The sequence below is a fragment of the Pangasianodon hypophthalmus genome, chromosome 4, assembly GCF_027358585.1.
Source record: "Pangasianodon hypophthalmus isolate fPanHyp1 chromosome 4, fPanHyp1.pri, whole genome shotgun sequence".
NCBI lineage: Eukaryota > Metazoa > Chordata > Actinopteri > Siluriformes > Pangasiidae > Pangasianodon > Pangasianodon hypophthalmus.
This window is the reverse complement of record NC_069713.1, coordinates 7,970,954-7,992,618: the sequence shown is the minus strand read 5'-3', so window position 1 is coordinate 7,992,618 and position 21,665 is coordinate 7,970,954. Positions and strand designations below refer to the sequence as shown.

Here is a 21,665-nt window from a genome sequence, read left to right as displayed (position 1 = left end):
GGTGAATATGAATGTCATAGCATATGATTTTTCATCCTCATCAAACCATTCAGTGAGCCCTCGTGCCCTGTGGAGGGGGGTGGATTCATCCTGGAAGAGACCACAATAGGTCATCCGGAGAGAAATGTTTCATTATAGGATGAACATTGATCAATCAGATGAACTGAAGGGGACAACTGGCAAAATTTTTCTTTTCCTGAAAAAATTACACTAGCTTCAGTGGCTAGTTTCCACCCTAGTGAACTACAGAGAATATGTATCTGATTCATACATTAATTTTATACCTCTTTCTTGTCTTTGGGACTCTTATATTTGGCAGTGAAGTTATTTTTCATTTGGAAGCAACCAGCTGCTGTATACTGTTATTTGAACAGACTCTTTACAGAACACTACTTGTGGTTCTGGCTGTCTTTTGATGACTGCTTTTGTTATTTCCAGCTCAGATCTAAGAGGAGCCCTGTAAAACCTCCCATGAGTCAGTGGCCTCAAGTGTTACATGCTGTGACCAAAAGGTCCATAAGAACAGAAGTTTCCATGACCCACCGTTTTTCGAGGGTTGAGTCACAGACCAAAATGATAAAAACGAAGATGACGACTGAGTCCTTTGGACCAATTTAACCCTGAGAATCCCAGCACAGAAAAGAACCCCCACAGCTTCCCAAAATGTTAGAGAAAAAATGAGTCAACATTTCCCAGAATTCCCCAGTGAGCAGCTGATGGCTGACAATTCTGTAGTCTATGAGAAATCCTGTGGCAAAACCAAACCGTTAATCCTGTGTTGTAATGTAACAATGTGAATCATTTAATCTATAGTATACCATAGCGTTGTTGAATTCCCAAAGTTGATTGGTTAGAAGGTTTTGTTTGTTCTTCTGTAACAGCAGCTTTGGCAATAGCTCTTGCCTATAATTCAAAGAACAGGTTTATATTAAAATTGTGCGAATTTGAAGTTTTCTGAAGCATTTATGGAAGGAGTCTCCAGCATCAGAGCTTTGCATTCATGTTTGACGTTTGACGTGCGAAGCAGAAAACACGGGAACGAACAAAACAGCATTCAGCTCCAAAATTAGCCTTTTTATTCAGGTGTTTGGGGGTGAATAATTGGAATTCCAGTACATAAGATTATCCACAAAGCGTGTGTCAGAAACCTTTCCGGCTCTTAAAGCTGACTCAGTCATTAAAACCAACAACAAACACCCCCCTTCCCCCTTCCCCCTTCCCCAACTCCCCCCAACCTCACCACCTTCATCCCTTTTTGGTACAAATTCAACACTTGTGCTGATAATGTTACTCTTTTTGTCCTGTTTGTGATTCTTTTTTTTTTTTTTTTGTGGAGTAACTTGCTTTACCATTTATTATTTTTTTGTCTCTTTATTTTTTTTTCTTACAAAAAAAAACTCGTACCTTCCACATATCTTGCATCAGCTGAAATCGTGTTTAGCACTCCGTACATAAATTTTGGAAAGAGGTCCTTTTTTACCATTGTTGTGAAAAGATAAAAACATGCAAAAAAATGTAGCCCAATTTACTTATTATTATTTTTTTTACATTTACAAGATTGAAACCGTTTTTGCACTTCTTTATCGACTACATCAAAAGTAAAAGAAGAAAAAAATAAAAGAAATATGTACACACATTTTTACAGTAGAGTAAAAACTGAGGGCATCAGATGGCAGCTAAGGCAAATGAAGTGTACATGAATGAGAGCAGAAAGGAAACAACTGCTGCCTTTTTCTGTAAAATGTAATACCACTTCAGAAAGAAAACTTTTTCTTGAAAACTCCCTTCATCTGCAACCATCTGCATATGTAACGTTCAACTTTAAATGAAAAAAAGACTTCTACATTTTTACTGTACTGTACACTGATCTTGTCAATCATTTTGTCCTAGCTAAGGTAGGAACCTTCATTTTTGATCTGTTCATAACTTCGTTAAATAACTGTTCTTTGTAGATGGTAACCTGGAAAAAGAAACGTCATGAAGCAGATCAGAAATTAACACTTTTGTCTTGAAATCACTCCAAATGTCAGTACCATTAAAGCCTTGAACATACTACAAACTATCCTTCAGATCCAAAAAAAAATGTACAAAAAGGCACGTTAAATCCCAGTGCTTCTGTACTGTAAAATTCAAGTCAGTGTAACTGAGCGCTTATCGTAGCCTACAATCCAAAAACAGTGACGTCATCTCTTCCCAGTCTCCCCTTCCGCTCATCTCCAGATCATCTTCAGTGCCAAAAGCCTTCAACAAGCATAAATCTGCCTACACTACAACACTGAGCCTAGGAATTTGTTTATTTTGTCAATTTTTTTTCCCATTTTTTTTTTCATAATACATTTTAGTTTTCTGCTTAAATCCGTCTGTTCTCAGGGGGAAAATCGGTTGACAGAAGCTGTCCTCGTCCATCAGTCAGAATGGGGGTGGGGGTAGAGAAAAGCCAGGCATGTGTGTGTTTTCTCCCTCGGTTTTCGCTCCGTCTCACTCGTCTGAGCCTCCGTACATGTCGGCGAGTTTGCGGAATCGCGGTCCCCAGTCGTTGAGGTAATCGTAGTCCTGGTCTCCGCCGCTGCTGGACGAGCTGATGGAGCTGAGCGAGCCGGCTGTCGAGCCGCTGCCCTCGTAGTCGAACACCAGCAGCGAGTCGTATGGAGGAGCTGTTGGGTCACCGTCGGCTGCTTTCAGACCCTGCGCAGACAAAACAAAAAAACTATTTTAACCCAAAACAAAAACTTTCACATAAATAATGCAATGGTTCATTCCTACGTGCAACTTTTTCACCTTGGGTCAGTTGTGTATTGTTCTGAAAATTCTCATATATATATATATATATATATATATATATATATATATATATATATATATATATATATATATATATATATATATATGAGTAGAGTTGCTCAGTAGAGTTTGATAAACTGTATATCAGGCAGCACCCAAAACTAGGCTGAAAGTGTATGTTCTTAGCAAAAAAGAGAAAAACAAACAGCTTGAAATGAAGAAACCTTAAAAAAAGTATGAAAGAGGCACTAAGGCATCTCTGTGTTACATTAACAAGAAGTTTGTCATTATTCAGCTTGTCTATATTAATGCATTATACATAATTATGCTACAATGCTGTTAAATTCTGCATTCTGATTGGTCAGAAGGTGTTGCAACAACTTGTTTAGCTGCTACTCAATATTCAATTTGTCTTATTAGCAACATTAAATGTAACTATAAATGGATAAAACGTGCAATCTGTCACTCATCAAAAAATAAAAAAAGCGACAAATCTCTGTAGTGTAAGAGGAATAAAACAATTTGAGGTGAAACCAAAGAAAAAAATCAATAACTCTTGCATTACTTAGCATCATAATAATATTGTTTAAAAAAGACCTACAGTTAAATATCAGTTAACCTTATAGATGTCTTAGATTTCACTTTAAGAGCTTAAGTAACCTATATTACTATTAGATGCACTTCTGGTGTAATGGATCGGAAACATAATTAAGGGAGCAGGAAGTCACTGCTTCTCATGAAACCTTAGTCATAAAAATTCCAGTCGAGACCCTAATTCCTGCTAAATTCTATCTAATGTCATGTTTAGTGCGAGTATGAGTCATGTTTTGGTTGACATGCTACACATGCTGAGCACTATCACGACTTTGTCTGGAGTGTAACACATGGTGTGTGGGGAGGACAGGTCATGAGCAGGCCATGTTGACACCCCACCCCTTCTGAGTTCGATGAGAGTAAGAGATTGTGTTTGAGTGCACACTACACACTACAGTAAAACGATATTCAGAAGCATGTTTGCTATGTTTACGGTTGGTATTTGCTTGAAAGGACTGGGCGTTAAATACAGCTCAGAAATGTCTCAGAGAATAAGCGTTTTTTTTGAACTTCTTGTATTAATTTGAGCAATAAATGGCATGAGGTCCGAATCGTTCATGCACCTTTCTTTCAAAAGCAACACAAATAAATGCACAGACTTTAACTCTGCCTTTAACTGCATCACTAGAAAAAGAAATAAAAACATACAGCTCAAGATTAAAATTCGTTAAAAGTTAAAAGTCGTCCTACTGCCTGGATGCGAACAGTTATGTTGTATTAAAACATGATAGCTAGCTAAAGCTACCTAACAAACACCTAGGCAGAATGCGTATTATTCAATGACCTTCAGAGGGGTCAGCTTTTATCTGAACAGTAACTCTACAGTTATAGGGGTGTATAATTGATTGGAAATAAGGTATGACACTTGTCTACTCATTAGTTATAAACAAACAGCTCATGCAGACGATATGTTGGATCAATCCTGTGACATTACGTGATGTGACCTCCTAAGCCTTAATATCGTCTCATTAGCTTGTTGTAAACAGCCCAATCCTGGAGCTTGGAGGAAAAGCACAAACGGGCATGTCGTCCGTGCTCCAGGGGTCTGCTCAGCTCATTGTATCCGACCTCCACTTTGCACACTGAAAGGTCAAGACACGAATCTTTCTCAGCATGGGGATTAATAATGATCTGAGGTGAACTGTGACCAGCACTGGATCCGGCTATGGTGAAAAAAACACCATGAGCATGGTCTGCTTTCAGCACCGAGATTAAACGTTGTCCTGGACCAAGAAAGTGTACCTCAAAAGACTAACTGTAACCAAGAGCAGTATGTTCTCTCACCACTGAGGGCTTCAATAACTCTGTTAGCATACCATTACGGCTAAATTAAACTGAATTTGTACCAAACAATCTCTAAGCTGTGACTAATTGGTTCTTTTTTTTTTTGTTCTGGAATTTATAGAGCGACCTTGAGCATGAAACATGAGAAGTGCTATATAAATAAAACCTTCTCTTTTTATTTGTGAGCAATTACTGAAAAATAACCTTCACCAAGGTATTGCCAAGCACGGTGGAGCAAAAGAATTTTTTTTGCTAAATGATATGATCAATTTTTGTGGGAAAAGCCAAGCTAGGTGGGATTGAAGTAAATCTCATTTAAATGAGTATAGGAGATTATCTGAGATATGCTGACCTTCCAATAAAAAACACAAACACGATAAATAAGCAATTTCATACTTCCAAAATGATTCATAAACTGTTCAAAGAAATGTAGCTATGTTTTGTTCCTATCCTTCCTATCTTCAGTTGTCCAGTTTGGGTGAGCCTGTGCCCACAAGAGCCTCAAATTCCTCTTCTTGGCTGACAGGAATGGCACTTGATGTGGTCTTTTGCTGTTGTAGCCTCAAGATCTGCCTCAAGATTTGACATGTTGTGAGATGCTTTTCTGCTCACCACACTTGTAAAGAGTGGTTATTTGAGTTACCATAGCCTTCCTGTCAGCTCGAACCAGTCTGGTCAATCTCATCTCTACCTCTCTCTTCAAAAAGGTGGTTCTGTCAGCAACACTGCCACTCATTGGATGTTTTTAAACTCTACAGACTGTTGTGCATAAAAATCCCAGGAGATCAGCAGTTAATTGGTAACAATGAAGTCACTGAGATCACATCTTCCCCCATGTTTATAGTACAAAATAGCCAATAATATCAAAGTGTGGGGAAAAATCAACATAGTTAAGCAAAATTATTAAATGTTGTGATTGCATAGCTAGTCACACAAGTTGGTGTGAAACCCCTAAATTAATTCTGGTGCATCCATTCGCTATCAGAAGTCACATAATTGTGTGCCATTAAAATGTCAAATGTGGAAAAGTTCAAGAGGGGTGAATACTTATGCAAGGCAGTGTATCTTCTATACCCGACCGTTCTTTCTTTCATGCCGGGCCTCCGGATCAGGGAGGAGCAGCGGAATTAGAAAGGAGCCACCATGCTGGGCAGGTAATGAGAAAATCGCCAGCGAGACGTAGCAACCGGCGGACATTTCCCCCTTCATCCCTGCCTCGCCACAAGAGCCAGAGAGTTAGAGAGAGAGATGTTCTCGAGCAAAGTGCTCTGCACTTCAAAGATGAAGGATAAGATAAATAAGCTCCCATATATCAAGCCGAGGCCGTCTCTACCAGCTGGGTGAAGAGAGGGAGAAAATGAAACAAACTGTCCCTGCAGGGCCTTGGGAGAGAGTTTCTTTAAATAAAACGGTAAAGTGGATTTGTTCGTTTCGTTGTGAAGACAGAAAGACGTGAACAACATGGCAGAGATTGAAATGAGCACCACTGACTCAGAGACACTCTCCCTTGAAAGACGTATTGAAAGATGCCCTTCTTACCTTAAAACATTTTTTAAATAAAAGAAAAAGAAGGATAGACGAGAGAGTGAATGGTTCCACTCTGCAAAATCTTAGGTAGTAAAAAGAAAAGAGGAAGAAGGTCAGTAAAATAAGTGTAGAAAAAGTAAATGTAAACCGTGTCCCAGCACTAGTCGTAAAAACATAGAGGGGTGTGTAAATACTCTCTAGTCCCATACAGGCCTCCGTTATTGTCGTAAAAGAGAATGAGCTTCAATTGTCTCAGAAAGACAAGACAGAATGTCAAGTTGGCTTTACACTGTGCAAGTTTTGGCTTAATTTTGCTGTCCTAGACAAAAATTGTACATCGTAAAACAGTAGTTTCTTTGTGAGTTGAACTGGATGGGCTTAGAAGGCATCTTTACATATCATTGTTGGTCATTTGCAAAGTCAGTTAAATGGCCACCTCAAGTAAACACAGGCAGTTCTGGACCACTTTGGGCTTTGAAATATACCAGACTACAAGACCAATAGTAAAGGTTTGGTTTAGACAAAAAAGTCTAGTCTTTTTGTCTCATTAGTCTCATTAGAAGGCTATGGTCCCTGGAGGACTAGTGGTTAGGCCATGGTGCTCTCTTTGCTGCAGCCCGGGTTTGATTCCCGGCCAGGGAACCAACCCCAGCCACTGGGTTGCACACAGCAGCGCACTCCCAGTGCCAGTCCCAAGCCCAGATAAAATTGGGGAGGGTTATGTCAGGAAGGGCATCCAGTGTAAAAACTGTGCCAAATCAAATATGTGGACCAATGATCCACTGTGGTGACCCCTAACGGCAGCAGCCGAAAGAAGAAGAAGAATAACAGTCTCATTAGAAGGCTAGCACCAAGACACATGAAGCCAGCAACTTTTTCAAACTCTTGCTCATGCACAGGGCAGCTGAACACATTCTGAGGAAAGCGCTATGTGCCGTCTTCCGCATCCATCCATTTTCCATACCACTTATCCTACACAGGGTCATGGAGCCTATCCCAGGGAACTTGGGGCACAAGGTGGGGGGCACCCTGGATGGGGTGCCAACCTACCGCAGGGCACAACTGCACACACAATGGACAATTTGGAAATGCCAATCAGCCTACAGCGCATGTCTTTGGACTGGTGAGGAAACTGGAGTAACCCCCCCGAAACCCCCGAAGCCCCCAAAGCACAGGGAGAACATGCCAACTCTGTGCACACAGGGTGGAGGAGGGAGTCAAACCCCCAACCCCGGAGGTGCGAGACAAATGTGCTAACCACTAAACCGTGACCCCCCTTCCGCATATATGAGCTCAAGAATGCCCATGATTTGCTAGTGGCTAGAAGCCATCCCTCCCATCCAGAAAGCACAGCCCATTTTTCTCTCTTGGACTCCTGGGCATGGATGGCTATGACCTCATTAGGATTCATACTTCTGTCTTAGTAATTTGTGAATATGTACTTCCTGCTTGTTTAGAAACTTTATATAGTGCGGTTTTCAGTATGGGAGTTGGATTTGGTCTAGAGGATACACAGAATCTAAAATCTATTAAATATGTTTCCCTGTAAAATTACAGTTCAGCAATTTCTGATATCTTCATTTGATGCTAACCATCAGCTCATTTGTTTCTTTTTCTCGTACCTTTTATGTCATAGCTCATGAACAAACACAATATTGACAATGGTGCCCGCAACCAGTAATCTTAGGTTAACATACTTCACTCTTTATGGTATCACATGGCTTTTGTGACTCAGGTCCCTGCCTCACATTATATTTCTAAATAATAAGCACCCATAAACTGAGCTGCATCCCCCAGCCCAGGACTTGTACTTGCTCATGGGTAATAACGACTCTTTCTGTGGCTCTGAGTTGCGTTTTTCTGGTTTTCTGTTTTCTGTTTTTCAGTCATGTGTTTTGCTGTTTCCTGGTTCTGACCCCCGCCTGCTTGTTTTTTAGAGTGTGAGTACAGATTGGCTCACACTCAGTTCCCTGCTATGAACCTCAACTATGATTCTTGGAAAAAAACTAAATAAAGAGACTGCAATTATGGCTAAGTGCCTCTGGCCTCGGAGTGTTGAGTGACTCAATGTGGAAAAAAAAGAAACCTCAGAATGATTGTGTTGTGAGAATCAGTAAGTAGCCAGTGTATCATTAAAAACCCATCTCCGATATCACCTGAGAACGTGCGTGTGTGTGTGTGTGTGTGTGTGTGTGTGTCTGGGAGGGTGGTGTCTTATGGTTTTATATCTTGATGGTGTACCAAATGTCCCCACAAGGATAGGAATACTTGACCTTGTGTTCTGACCTTGTGAGGTCTAACTGGTCCTCATTAGTTTTTTATATTTTTAACAAAGACTGCGGCTTTTATTTAATAATTAAAGGAGCCAAAATGTTTCATGTTGGTTACTGAGGAAAAGAAATGTGTGTATGTGTGTGTGTGTTTTACCTCATTGATGAAGTCTCCGATATCTCCAGGGTGTGGAGCGGCTGATCTGACCGGGTACTGAGGCTCCGGGTGCAGCGGTCTCTCGTCCAGTCTGCGGATCCCGACAGGCTTCACACACTCCGGATCCATAGTGTCCGGCTGCTGCAGCTGACTCAGATCATAATCCTACACACACATCCACACTCATAGTTAGCTTCTCTAGGCTAATTGTGCTTCAGGCTCAAAGCTCCAGCTCTCCATATACTCACTGTAATCCCATTAACATTGCCCTGGCGATAGGATTAGACCAGCTCTGGGTTCTGCTGAGGACCTGGGCATCGTGGAATAGTGGAGAACTGGAGCAGCAGGCTTTTCAGTGACTCAGCATGGTTTTAACAAGAGGAACTGAATTGAATTAATCCTATTAAAAGTCAGGAGGCTTTTATGTTCAATAAAAAAACAAAAAAATCAAAAAATGTAGGTAGTGTTGGTGCTTGAGTCCACGCTCAGACACACACAGTACGTTAAGCTTGTAGCTGTACTGTATGTATTAAACTCTATCATTATTAGAAGCACTTTTCTACACTTCCATTTCATGTCCTCCATTGGTTCATCCCAACCCTGTGACCCCTCACACCCCCTTCTTTGTTATTGGTTTGATCTCTCTGCTTGGATTGAGCTACACACACCTACTCACAAATCTAAGCACTAAACCCCCACCTCCGTGTTCCTGCAGAAGCCAGCACCGGATTAGGAGCTAAGCTGCTCTGTATGTCAGATATCTGAGATACAGGGTGTTCATTCCACTTCACTTTCACACACAGCTCCAGCTTCGGAACTGTGCTTAGGTACAATCCACCAGCCGTTCATCCACCCATCTAACCAGCCCTCCATCCATTCATTAATCCAACCATCTCTTTACCCATCCATCCATCTACCCATCTATCCAACCAGCCCTCCATCCATTCAACCATCTCTTTACCCATTCATCTATCCATCCATCCATCCATCCATCTACCCATCTATCCAACCCTCCATCCATTCATTAATCCAACCATCTCTTTACCCATCCATCCATCCATCCATCCATCTACCCACCCATCTAACCAGCCCTCCATCCATCCAACCATCTCTTTACCCATCCATCCATCCATCCATCCATCCATCTACCCATCTATCCAACCAGCCCTCCATCCATTCAACCATCTCTTTACCCATTCATCTATCCATCCATCCATCCATCCATCTACCCATCTATCCAACCCTCCATCCATTCATTAATCCAACCATCCATTCCTCCATCTATTCATCTATCCAACCAGCCCTCCATCCATCCAACCACGTCTTTGCCCATTCATCCATCCATCTATCCACCTATCCAAACAGCCCTTCATCCATCCAACTACAATCAAGCCCTTCAACCATCTATTTACCCATTCATCCATCCATCTATCCATGCAGCTCAAATCTGTAATTCACCTGTGCTTTCAATCAGCCATCATTCCAACCACCAATTCAACCATTCATCATATCCAACACAGCACCCAACTATCCATCCATCCATCCATCCAATTATTCAACTACCTGTCTGTCCATCAATCCATCCCTCCATCCATCCATCCATCCATTACAGCATCTATTAACCAATCTATTCAACCATCCTCCATCCATCTTGACATCTATGTACCTATCCATCATGACATCCATGTATCCATCCATCCATCCATCCATCCATCCATCCATTCATCAATGCATCTAACCATCCAACCATCCCAGCATCTATTAATCAATCTATTCAACCATCCTCCATCCATCCTGACCTTTATGCATCTATCCATCGATCCTGATCGATCATGACATGTATGTATCCATCCATCTACCCATCCATCACATCATCTATCTATCCTTCCACCAATTCATTCTTCACAGTATCCATCCATCTAATCAACCAGCCATTTATCCATCCTTGCATCCATCCAACTACTCATTCATCCATCCAAATATTCATCCAACCATCCAACCATCCATCCATCAATCCATCCATCCATATAACACCCATTATAAAATCTGATTCTGAATAAGAGCCGTCATTGTGGGTTTATAATTATTTATTTTAAGTGTGCTGCATGATCAAAATCACTCCATCTCCTAAAACCTTTTTATCAACTTCACTTCTCCTCTCAGCACGACAGCAAGGAGGGAGAGAGAAAGAGGGAAAAAGACGGGGAGATGTAATGCACTGCTGTCTCTGACAGGCACTGCAAATGTTCTTATTTCTTTAGTTTTGTTCTTTCTCTGCTTCTCCTCCAGCACACACTCCACACAAACACACACCAACACACTCACATCTTCCTGCACCACAAGTTTCTCTCCATACCTCAGAAAATGTACAATCGCTAAATTCAATCAAATGGTAGGAAATCTTTTAGTGTTTGCCACTGCTTTCTTTTATCCGCTTGCTCCTGATATCACTCACTGCATCTGGAGTGGATATGTAGAGGAAAAGTGAAACGTGCACTATATGTACCGTGTGTGTGTGTGTGTGTGTGTGTGTGTGTGTGTTTGTTTGCATGTGTGTGCTCCACTGTGAATGAAGCTCAGATCTAAGTTTAAAAAAAAAAAAAACAAGAAGAGAATTGATTGGTTAATTGATTGAGTGAGTGTGTGTACCTGGTCCTCCTCTCCACCTCCTTCCTCATCGTATTTAAGGATGTTGTCTCGGACGTCATCCTCGGGGTCAATCAGCAGCTGTTTGGCCTGACGCTCTTTATCCTTCCTCTTCATCCACATCACAAACAACAGCACCAGGACTACAGAGATGGAGAGAGATGGAGAGAGAGATTTTGATTAAATGTTTTGTAAGCATGTACAAGAAGGTCAGAATAAAGCCATAAAGACATAAAGCCAAAGCCATAAAACCACACTGCACGGCTTCACCTCAACCTTCAATAATATAATATAATCAGTGTTCAGATTCGCATAAACACTGCGTTCTTTGCTTTCGATGTTTACATTCAGCTAAACTTTGAGTGGATTAGCATTATGCTTAATGCCAAGTAAAAAAGTAAAACGCTCAGATACAGCAGAGAGAAAAATTTGGATTCCACGATTCACTGTTATGTATTGTTTTGTTTAATTAACAAAAATTATAAATAATTTTTTGAATAATTCTTTGTTACAAAAAGGTATTGCAATTTTAATAAGATTGTCTGATTAGTAATTGTAAATACTTTTTAACAAAACTGTAATGCATTCCATTTATTCCATTATAATTATTTTTTTTCCAGGGGGGAAAGAAGACTAGTTAAAGATCTAGTACTGAACAGATCTAGTATCTAGTACTGAAGTATTATTACATCATAAAATGTCTGAGCCAATCACTTTCCAGTATGCAAATACAGGCATTTGTTGTCGAAGTTTCCAACTTTCATTCTTCTCAAATCTTCATTTTAAAAAATGTGAATGTTTTTTTTTAAATGATAATACTCCCACCTGTGATGCTCTACAGTTCACAGTCAAAAAACTAAAGCTTTCCTTATATTAATGAAGAAAGAGGAGGAAATTTTGGCCAAGAAATTTAACTGTGCTGAAATGAAATAAAATATGTTAAGAAAATACTGTAAATAAGTAACACCACAATCGTCTACTATATCCCTGATATCCCTCGGTGTCATGTCTTTCCACTCACTGAGGAGGATGATGATGCAGAGCAGGATGGCGATGATGGCGCCTGTGCCCAGTCCGGCGGCCACGAGGAACTCCTGATCCGTGCAGTCTCCGTTCTGATCACACTGACACACCTTCACGCGCAGGTAGGACGTGTTGGACATGGGCAGGTTGCCGGAGTCGGTGATGTAGATCGGGATCTCGTAGATGCCTCTCTCTAGGAAGCCGATCTTCAGGCTCAGCTGGGCGTGGTCACCTGAAACAATGGAAATGTATAGAGAAAATAGAAAAATGAAGCTCGGAAGGATGAAGCAGAGATCACTGATGTCTCAGGAGAGTGTTTGGAGCTAGTACTGTTAGCTTGCACTGCTAATTTGCTAAGAGATGATACAAAGCTATACACGTAATATATGTAAATCAAAGAAACAATTTTCACACCGATTAAAGTGCTATTTAAATTGCGTTTCATTAGTTAGAAGAACATATAAATAGATATATAGGCATATTTTGATGTCTCTGGTGAGTGTATGTACACAAGGTACACGCCCACAAGCGACAACATGATCACGCGCTCCACGCCCACAAGAAACGAATTACAAGTGACAGGAGAGACTTCGCGCTGACTAGTGTGAACGCAGGATAATAATAATAATAATAATAATAATAATGTATCTTGAAATTAATAAGACAAAATATATAGCTTGTCATGTTACCGACTTTCCTGTGGTGGAAAAACTCGCTGTTACAAAGTGCTGACACAGCAGATTCCTTCCATAAAACATACACTTACATTGTTTTTCTTTGTTAAATAACTTTTTTTATCTGTTTATTATTACTCTTAGATTGTATGGAGGGTCTGTGGTACACGTCTGTGGTATCTATCTATCTATCTATCTATCGTATATTTACATACACATTCATTCTTATTGCCTGTGGAAGTGACAGCTTATTTAAATACAGTAAAGAAATAAATGAACCGACCCATTTCCATCCATTAACTTCCTACAGGAAGTCATCATACTTTAATTAATTGCACATCTGATAGCGTAACTGATCAGTAATTAGACAGGAAAGTCTGAGGGTTTTGTGTGAGAGCAGAAGGCCATGAATGTGGAGGAATACATGTGTAATGTGTAAAGGATCAGGGGCAGGCGGATTAGATGGCAAGCTGTTTTATCCCTAAGCTGCATTATTGGGAGATATTCGCTGGATTAATAAGCTGCAAATCTAAATCCTTTGCTGCACTCAAAGCTGCAGAAATGTCACCGTTTGATGGGAAATCAGTGAAATCTGTTTTTTAGACACTATACGGAGAAGTCACGGCAAAAAGGAAGGCGCTTTGTGCTCTGCGACCAGCTTTTGAATTAGTATTTGTCCAGTCTGTTCTCTTGCGTGGCACTGAGCGTCTGTCTCTGTGCTCTGTTCTCCACTCGGGCCATCTGTCCTCGTTAGGCTGAGACCAGCTTTCCAAAAAAAAAAAACAACAACAACACTGCAGCATTCACATCATATTTCCTAATAAAGAGAGTGCTGCTCTCCCAAACGCATCACCATCTGATGGGCTGATTGTGAGAAACTGGTCAATTTTTATCTCCGATATTTTAAAAAAGCGATCAGTGAAATTCACAGCCTTGAAATACCTCACCTAGTTTTATTAACAGAACTTTTAAAGTCAAACGTTTTGATCTATTTTTATAATTTATTTCAGTTTTCTTTCTTTCTTTCTTTCTATTATTATTATTATTATTATTATTATTATTATTATTATCATTTGCTAATTTTTTTTTGCTTTTAATTTTTTATCCTGTTTTGTTTTATTTATTTCTGATATTTTATTTTCATTATATTCCTGTGCATTACACACACAAATGTGCATCATGTATAAAATCCGATGCTGTTATTATTATTATTATTATTATTAGCTCTTTATTCCTAGTTTTTATGATTACTGTGCAGATTTTATACCTGCACTTGACAATGTTTTTTTAAATGCTAAAATTTCATTAAAAAAAGACAAAACAAAACCTGCCAGTCAAATAGAAGTGACCATTTTAAATAAACATACAAAAAAAATTATTGATATTTTATATGATTATATAAGATTTCCTATAAACATGGACAAACATGACAAATAAATAAAGGAAAAAAAAAATATTAGAACATAAGTTTAGTGTGCCTTATTTCATCACACAGTGCTAATAACGATTGTGTGTGTGTGTGTGTGTGTGTGTGTGTGTTGCTCACCATTGAGGCGTGTGAGAGTCCAGTTCCTCCGGATGTCACTGGGCCGAGCAGGCAGCTCGAAGGCGAAGGGTCCAGCATTGGGGTTCAGGTCTCCATCCAGAGCCGTGATGTTGATGCCGTTGGTTTCGGGTTTCTCGCACATCTCGACCTCGTGAGGGAACACCTGAGGAGCGTTATCATTAATGTCACGCAGCAGGATTTGCAGGGTGCCCGTTCCACTGGCTGGAGGAATGCCTGCACAAACACACACATAAAAACACACACATATAGGTAAACGGCGTTGGGGTAAACGAGCTAACTGCCCTCCATTCAGAACAGCTGGAACTGCCTGGTGCTGTGCGTTCCCTGTGGTCTCGGTTTCATAACCATATGCAATCTGGTAAACTCATTTTCTCACTCCAGTTCTCCAATCACCGCAGCGCAGTGAGGTTATCTGACCACTTCTCACATTATCCTGCTTTCTATTGATGTACAGTGTGTGTGTATAGCGCCGCTGGTGATACACGCTGCATATTAAAGCAGCCTGAGAACTTGCGCAGTGAGAAGCTTTTGTTATTTAGGCCACAGAGAAAGCCACAGTGCCTGGCCCACATCGCAACATCTCTAACCACAAATCTTTTTACTGGACGAGGCTTTGTCATTACTGGCCTCAGTTTAGCTCCAAATGCTGCCAGTGAACCAAACAGCCCCTTGTTTACAAAGTGAGCGATTCATTTGTATTCCTGACTGAATTTTATAAATCACTGGAGAGGTAAACCGAACTCATTCGCCTCGTTTAACACCGAGGTGATTCTGGATACCTTAACTTAAGCACTGAAAAATCCCAGCATGCATTGAACACTGGCCATCGCTCATCGCTCATCGCTTGGTTTTCCAAGCAAATCCTTCTGAGCTGGATGACCAGTGAACTGTGTTTCAGAGTACTGTATTTGAAATTTGTCCCCACTCCAAAACGCAGATGCCCAATCAGCAGTAGCGCTCTTATAACAACCTGGAAATGGAGGTCATAAGTGCAGAAATAGAGAACTTGCCCAAAGCTCTGACTCTTCAGAGAGAGGTCATGCTAACTCATCAGAGGCAGGCTCTAGCATTTACCCGTATCTGCCTTGCTAAAAAAGTGAACGAATCCACAGGGTGCATGCTCGCGCTTTCACCTTGCTTAAGGTGTCTCTGTCGCTGATGCTAAATATGGCACTGCACTCACACCTCGTGGGTGAGAAACCTGAGAACACCTCTGATATGTAGAGGAGGAGAGCATGTTAGCATGAGCAATATGTCTGGGCACAGCTCGAAGGCTCAGCACTGCCCTTGTTTTTCACCACAGATAAACATTTCACCTGAAAAAAAAAAAAGCCATGAGTCAGTGTGAGTCATGAGAGATAAAATAATTACACATAGCGGTTCGGATGAGCTGTAGCGAAAGTGGTCTGAGTCAAACTGACAGACCTGCTGAATCATCCATCAATGAGGAAATGGGAGGAAGGATAACAAGAGAGGAGGTTTTAAAGAGAGCCTGGAAACAAATCTGCCTTTTTTTAAAAAAAAAAAAAACCATGCTAGTTTACGTTCCTGCTGATGTTTTACATGATTCATGAGTTTCAATCATTTAAAAGATTTTATTGTTATTTGGAAATCTCTCCATTAAAATGGAGTGGTTTTTTTTCTGCATCTATTTTAAACTGTATGTGTGGGTGTGGGTAAAAAAAAAAGACAAACAAAATACAACTAGGTATGCAGAAAAAAAATGATCTAGGGAGTAAAACATTTATTTTTAATTTATTTGAATTATTTATTTATTTGTTGCTTAATGGTTTCCTCAAAGGGAAAAACAACATCCCTGTTAATATGCATTTAATACTTTTAATATACTTTTACATTTTACGTTATTTGTGATAATTGTTTATTGTCAGCTCATTTTTTCTGGAGTGATGTCATATTTAATGACCGACAGTTTAATAATAGAGGATTTTTAAAAATATATTATTATTTAGTTATTACATTTTAGCTTTTCAGTTACTCAGTTTAATTTTTTTAAATGCTGCAGGAACACAGAAGTAACTCTACAAGTCACGTTTCAAACTTACCGCTATCGGTGGCGAGGAATGTGGCGTTGTACAGGTTATTCTGAACATACGGAGACTCTCGGTCCAGAACAGCGATGGTGGTGATGCGTCCGGTGTTTGAATCAATTCTCAGCCAATCAGCCGGGTCTGAGAGTTTCGAGTATCTAAGACAGAAAGAATGTGTGAATTGATGTCAGTTCTACTGTTAGCTCAGCTTGGAAGGGAAACACTTTGTTGTAGGATTCTACGGTGAATTTGTAATGGCTCCCCCAGCAGGATTAACCAAGAATGCTTTAGGGTGCTAGATTGTTTAATAGCTTGTTTAATTCCATGCAAGATCAAGTTTCTATACTCACCCACTTCCATCTACGTCCAACAAACAAATTAAGAATTTCCAACAAACAAATTAAGAATTTCCACATCCAACAAACAAACCAAGAATTTCCATGTACAACCAATTAAATAAAAGTTTGCAAGTTTAACCAATAAATTAAGAATTTCCACATCCAACAAATTAAGAATTTCTAACGAATGAAGAATTTCTATGTCCAACAAACAAATTAAGAATTTCTAACAAATCAAGAATTTCAATGTACAACCAATTAAAATAAAAGTTTGCAAGTTTAACCAACAAATTAAGAATTTCCACATCCAACAAACAAACCAAGAATTTCCATGTACAACCAATTAAATAAAAGTTTGCAAGTTTAACCAACAAATTAAGAATTTCCACCTCCAACAAACAAACTAAGAATTTCTAACAAATTAAGAATTTCTATGTCCAACAAACAAATTAAGAATTTCTATGTCCAACAAACAAATTAAGAATTTCCACATCCAACAAACAAATCAAGAATTTCCATGTACAACCAATTAAATAAAAGTTTGCATGTTTAACCAATAAATTAAGAATTTCCACATCCAACAAATTAAGAATTTCTAACGAATGAAGAATTTCTATGTCCAACAAACAAATGAAGAATTTCTAACAAATTAAGAATTTCAATATCCAACCAATGAATTAAAAGTTTCCATGTCCAACCAACAAATTAGATGTTTCCACTATCAACCAACCAGTTAAGAATTTCCACATACAACCAACAAATCAGTGCAAAGTACTTGTGCACCAAGAGAAGAGGTTCTCATGTTCTCTTAGAGATAAAAGGTTTCTTGAGTTCTTTGGATAGGTAGCATTCTAGTTTCTAAAGGGATTCTACATGGAACTTTTAAGAATTATTTCAGAAGAGCAAACCCAAGAACCTTTCAGAATGATGGACAGTATTATTTTTCTAATAGTGTGTAAATGAGTGCTTTTTCAATAAGGTAGGAAATCTGAGTTTATTATGATTGAGGATTCTCAATTATGCTACACATGAATTAGGCTCTGAGTTAGATTAAACTTGTTAACTGATTCATACTGATTTGTTGTACTGATATAATTTTGGTGTCTTCAGTGGAAGACTGGTGGGGCATATGAACCCATAATCCCCTTTGAAAAATTTTTACAATTTGAACACAACTTGTATATGAATATATATAGCATGTGATTAATGATTTTCCTCTTGAGGACTGGAATGAACTGTAAGTAGACCTTGAACATTCAACATAATCTTACCATATCAATTTATTTTATCACAAGCAGCACTTGTACCTGATGGTCTGCTGCATGAAGCGGTCCGGATCCTGTGCTACGAACGTGGTGAGCGCCGACTCGGCCGGCATGCCCTCGTCCAGCCTGATGAGTCTGGGATTGGGCTCAAAGTAAGGGCTCTCATTGACGTCAATGACGCGGACAGAAACAGTGGCTGTGGACTGGCGTGGAAGGTGGATACCTCGCTCTAGCTGGATCTCGTTCATCACCACTACGGTGAGCACAAACGTCCGGGTTGTCTCGTAGTCAATGGGCTGTTTGGGGGCAGGAAATGTCCCAATTTAAGATAACATTATCAAAAATTTAAGACAACATTATCAAAAATTTTGGAATTTTTATACGTTTCTAGGTAAGGAAACAAGGGACTTTTCAAGACTTTGAAGGGACCAAATCTGGACAGTACAATGTCTATAGCACCAAAAGAAAAATCACAGCAACAGGAGCCAGAAACAAAGAAATAAGCATGTGTTAGGAATGGATTCTGGATATTTCTGCTAACCTTGACAACGGTGACCAGTCCCTCGTTGGTGGTGGGGTCAGTGGGGACAGAGAAGCGGCCAGTCGGATCTCCGCCTGTGATCTTATACACTGCGTTCCACGCTGGTGTGTTGGGCTGGTCTTTATCCGTCACTGTCAGATTGGCCACAATCACGTTCACACGATTTTCCGGCACCTCACCGTAGAACTGCGAAAAAGGTGAAAATGTAAAAATGTAAAGCGATATTTCACTCCATAGCACTACCGCTCATTCAGTGGTTTTGGTCGATCTGGAGCTTATCCCGGAAACACTGGGTGCGAGACGGGAATACACCCTGTATTGGGATGCCAGGCCGTCACACACATTCTCACACTCATTCACACCTGAGGGTCGTTTAGAGTCGCCAATTCGTCTACCACCATGTTTTAGGAGATGAGAGGAACCTGGAGAACCTGGAGGAAGTTTGTGAAACTTCGCGCAGGCAATAACGCGATTTCAGGATCAAATCACACACCCTGAAGCTGTGAAGCACCAAATTTACCCTCTGCCATGAGATACTATTGAACTAACAATAAATTTTGGCATTGCTTCCATTTTCCCACCACATAATCACTTCCCAACATCTCATATGTGCTTTACAAACGAGAATTTAATCTACATGATGAAACCCAATGATGTTATCATGCTGAAATACTTCCTCTGAATGCTAGTGAATGTGAGATACTCTGCAGGTAATTGAATCAGACACGTTTGGAAAACGTGATTTGTGTTATTCTGAGTGAGCGAGCGAGTGAGTGAGAGAGAGACTGATCGAAGAGAAGTCAGTCTGGCAGCTTTTTGCAGGACGAGTTGCTCCAAGGCAGCGAGACGGCCCTTAATACCTCCGCTGATTAAACAAAACCCAGAGGTACTGTTTTTGAAGTCCTCATTAATATCTAAAGAACTGGCTGTCAAATACAACCAGGTTCTTCTTCAAATATACCTGACTGTTGCACAGCTTTATAAAAATAATAAGAAACGTCCTTCCTTCCAACACTTTGCCGGTTCCATTAAACACACCTGTGCTTATTTCTTTTCTTCTTGTTTTGGATAACAAGCAGATATTGAACAGAGCAGCTTGGTAATAATGTACCTGTCTTAAAGAGAGAAACGTGAGAGAGGGACAGAGAAAGAAAAGGACGGAGCCTAGCAGTAGTAGGAACAATACACTATTATGAAAATGGTGTGCAAAGTTTGTGCCCCCCACCGTTTCTGGGTGACGGATTTAACCGTCCCGACCGTATACATTTGATCATTTATCTACAAAATGAAAATGGAATAAAAACACAAGTGAAAACAGAAAAGTCTTTTGTCTCCAAACCTGATTTGAAGCAGACAATGTGTAATGTGAGAAATTAGAGTTACAGTATCAGGGATGAATATTATGTTGAAGGCACGGTGGACCTACAAGTTATTATTAAATTACATTCATAAAGAAACTTTTGAACTGATATCATTTTGAATATTGATTGACTTTTTGTAATAATGAATGAACATTTAATACACTAAATGAAACACTTCCTAAGGCACTGTCCTAAGGGTGCAAACTTGTGTACTCAACTGTATAAGTGCAGAATGTCAGTCACTTGCAAGATACTAATACTATCCTGACATTATGCTCTTGTATCAAATGATATTTGCATTCCCCGAAAAGCATTTCTAAACACTTAATGAAGATCAAGAGATACGGAAGTGAGCTTGACTTACAGCATCGGTGGTGAATTCTGGTGGATTGTCGTTGACGTCAGTCACCCTGATGACTGCCGTGGCGGTGTTGGAAAGGCCGTACATCGGGTTCCCCTCCATATCGGTGGCCTGGATGATCAGCGTGTACTGAGGAACTTTCTGGAAAAAGAAATAAAACAATCAGGCTGGGAACTTTTGGAAATTTCTGCTGCTCATCCAGCTTATTTCTGTGGTGGTCTTTGAAAGCGCATTGGATGTTGCTGCAGCTGAATCCTCACAAGAGCTAAAAAAAAAGTCAAATAAAATCGAAAAATTTGACATTCTTTGACCCCTCAACTTTGAGAAACCATAAATATACATATATTTCATCAAAATGACATGCAAATGTTTTTTTTTATTTTCGTTTTTCATCCTGACGTCTTCTTGCGATGCTCACGCTGAGTAAAGAGCCAGTTTAACAAACAAGTCAGTCTGCCTAAAGACGTCTAAAACCTTACTAGCTAAGTGCGATTTCCTCACACTGAGAATGTCATGTTTTGATTAAGTTGTTGGAAATGGAAATTATCCTACTCGATTCAATTTGTAATCAGATCGCAGCTTTCAAAATGTCTGCAATTCTCCTGCACTGCAGAATGAAATCATTTTTCAGATTTTAAAATGCTATAAATATGCTTGTGTTCGAGATACACAAAAAAGAGACACACACTTCAGTTCAGGAAAGCATGGGCAAACTATATGTATCAAAACATCCTCATGTGTAGGTTTTTCCCAGCTCACCACACATTTATCAGAGAGATAATTAACTTATATGCATCAAAGGTTAATCGCACGGAAGCGCACATTTCCCCCCAGAAAAAACATTTAAATAATTTAGACTTTATAATTTATATTGAGGTTTTTTTAGTTTGCTTGGTTCTGAAATGCCAGCTTCCAGTATGAGCCTGCTTTCAGTCTGAGTCATAAAATAATAATAATTACATGTTTACATTACATTTCAGTGTTTTCGATGACTTTTTGCTGCATATTAAACCTCCTCCACACACGCGTAGTCTGATTTGTTTCAAACTGAAAGTTGCGAGCCTGAATTCGGTGCCTAATTTGCACCAAGAGCATCACGATATCTGTGTTTAGATTTCACACTTTACAGAGTATAAAGTCTTCCCAAACTCTATACTCTTTTATTTTCTGACCATAGAGAGAAAGATCAATGGTTCCATCACGCTCCTGCACTCCCAGAGTGAAGCTG

General features: G+C 39.8%; 1 protein-coding gene across 1 annotated transcript in view; it reads right to left on the bottom strand.

The window, feature by feature from the left end:
• Positions 1 to 1,053: 1,053 nt before the first annotated feature.
• LOC113526581 (cadherin-2) overlaps positions 1,054 to 21,665 on the bottom strand; it is a 97,736-nt gene continuing 77,124 nt past the window's right edge. Inside the window, exons 8-16 of the mRNA XM_026913759.3 lie at positions 20,441 to 20,578; positions 18,716 to 18,901; positions 18,217 to 18,470; positions 16,587 to 16,729; positions 14,503 to 14,736; positions 12,281 to 12,514; positions 11,263 to 11,402; positions 8,614 to 8,778; positions 1,054 to 2,685 (exon numbers count right to left, since the gene is read on the bottom strand). Of these exons, the coding sequence (XP_026769560.3) occupies positions 2,479 to 2,685; positions 8,614 to 8,778; positions 11,263 to 11,402; positions 12,281 to 12,514; positions 14,503 to 14,736; positions 16,587 to 16,729; positions 18,217 to 18,470; positions 18,716 to 18,901; positions 20,441 to 20,578 (1,701 nt within the window). The 3' untranslated portion in view covers positions 1,054 to 2,478. The remainder of the gene's footprint in view (positions 2,686 to 8,613; positions 8,779 to 11,262; positions 11,403 to 12,280; positions 12,515 to 14,502; positions 14,737 to 16,586; positions 16,730 to 18,216; positions 18,471 to 18,715; positions 18,902 to 20,440; positions 20,579 to 21,665) is intronic.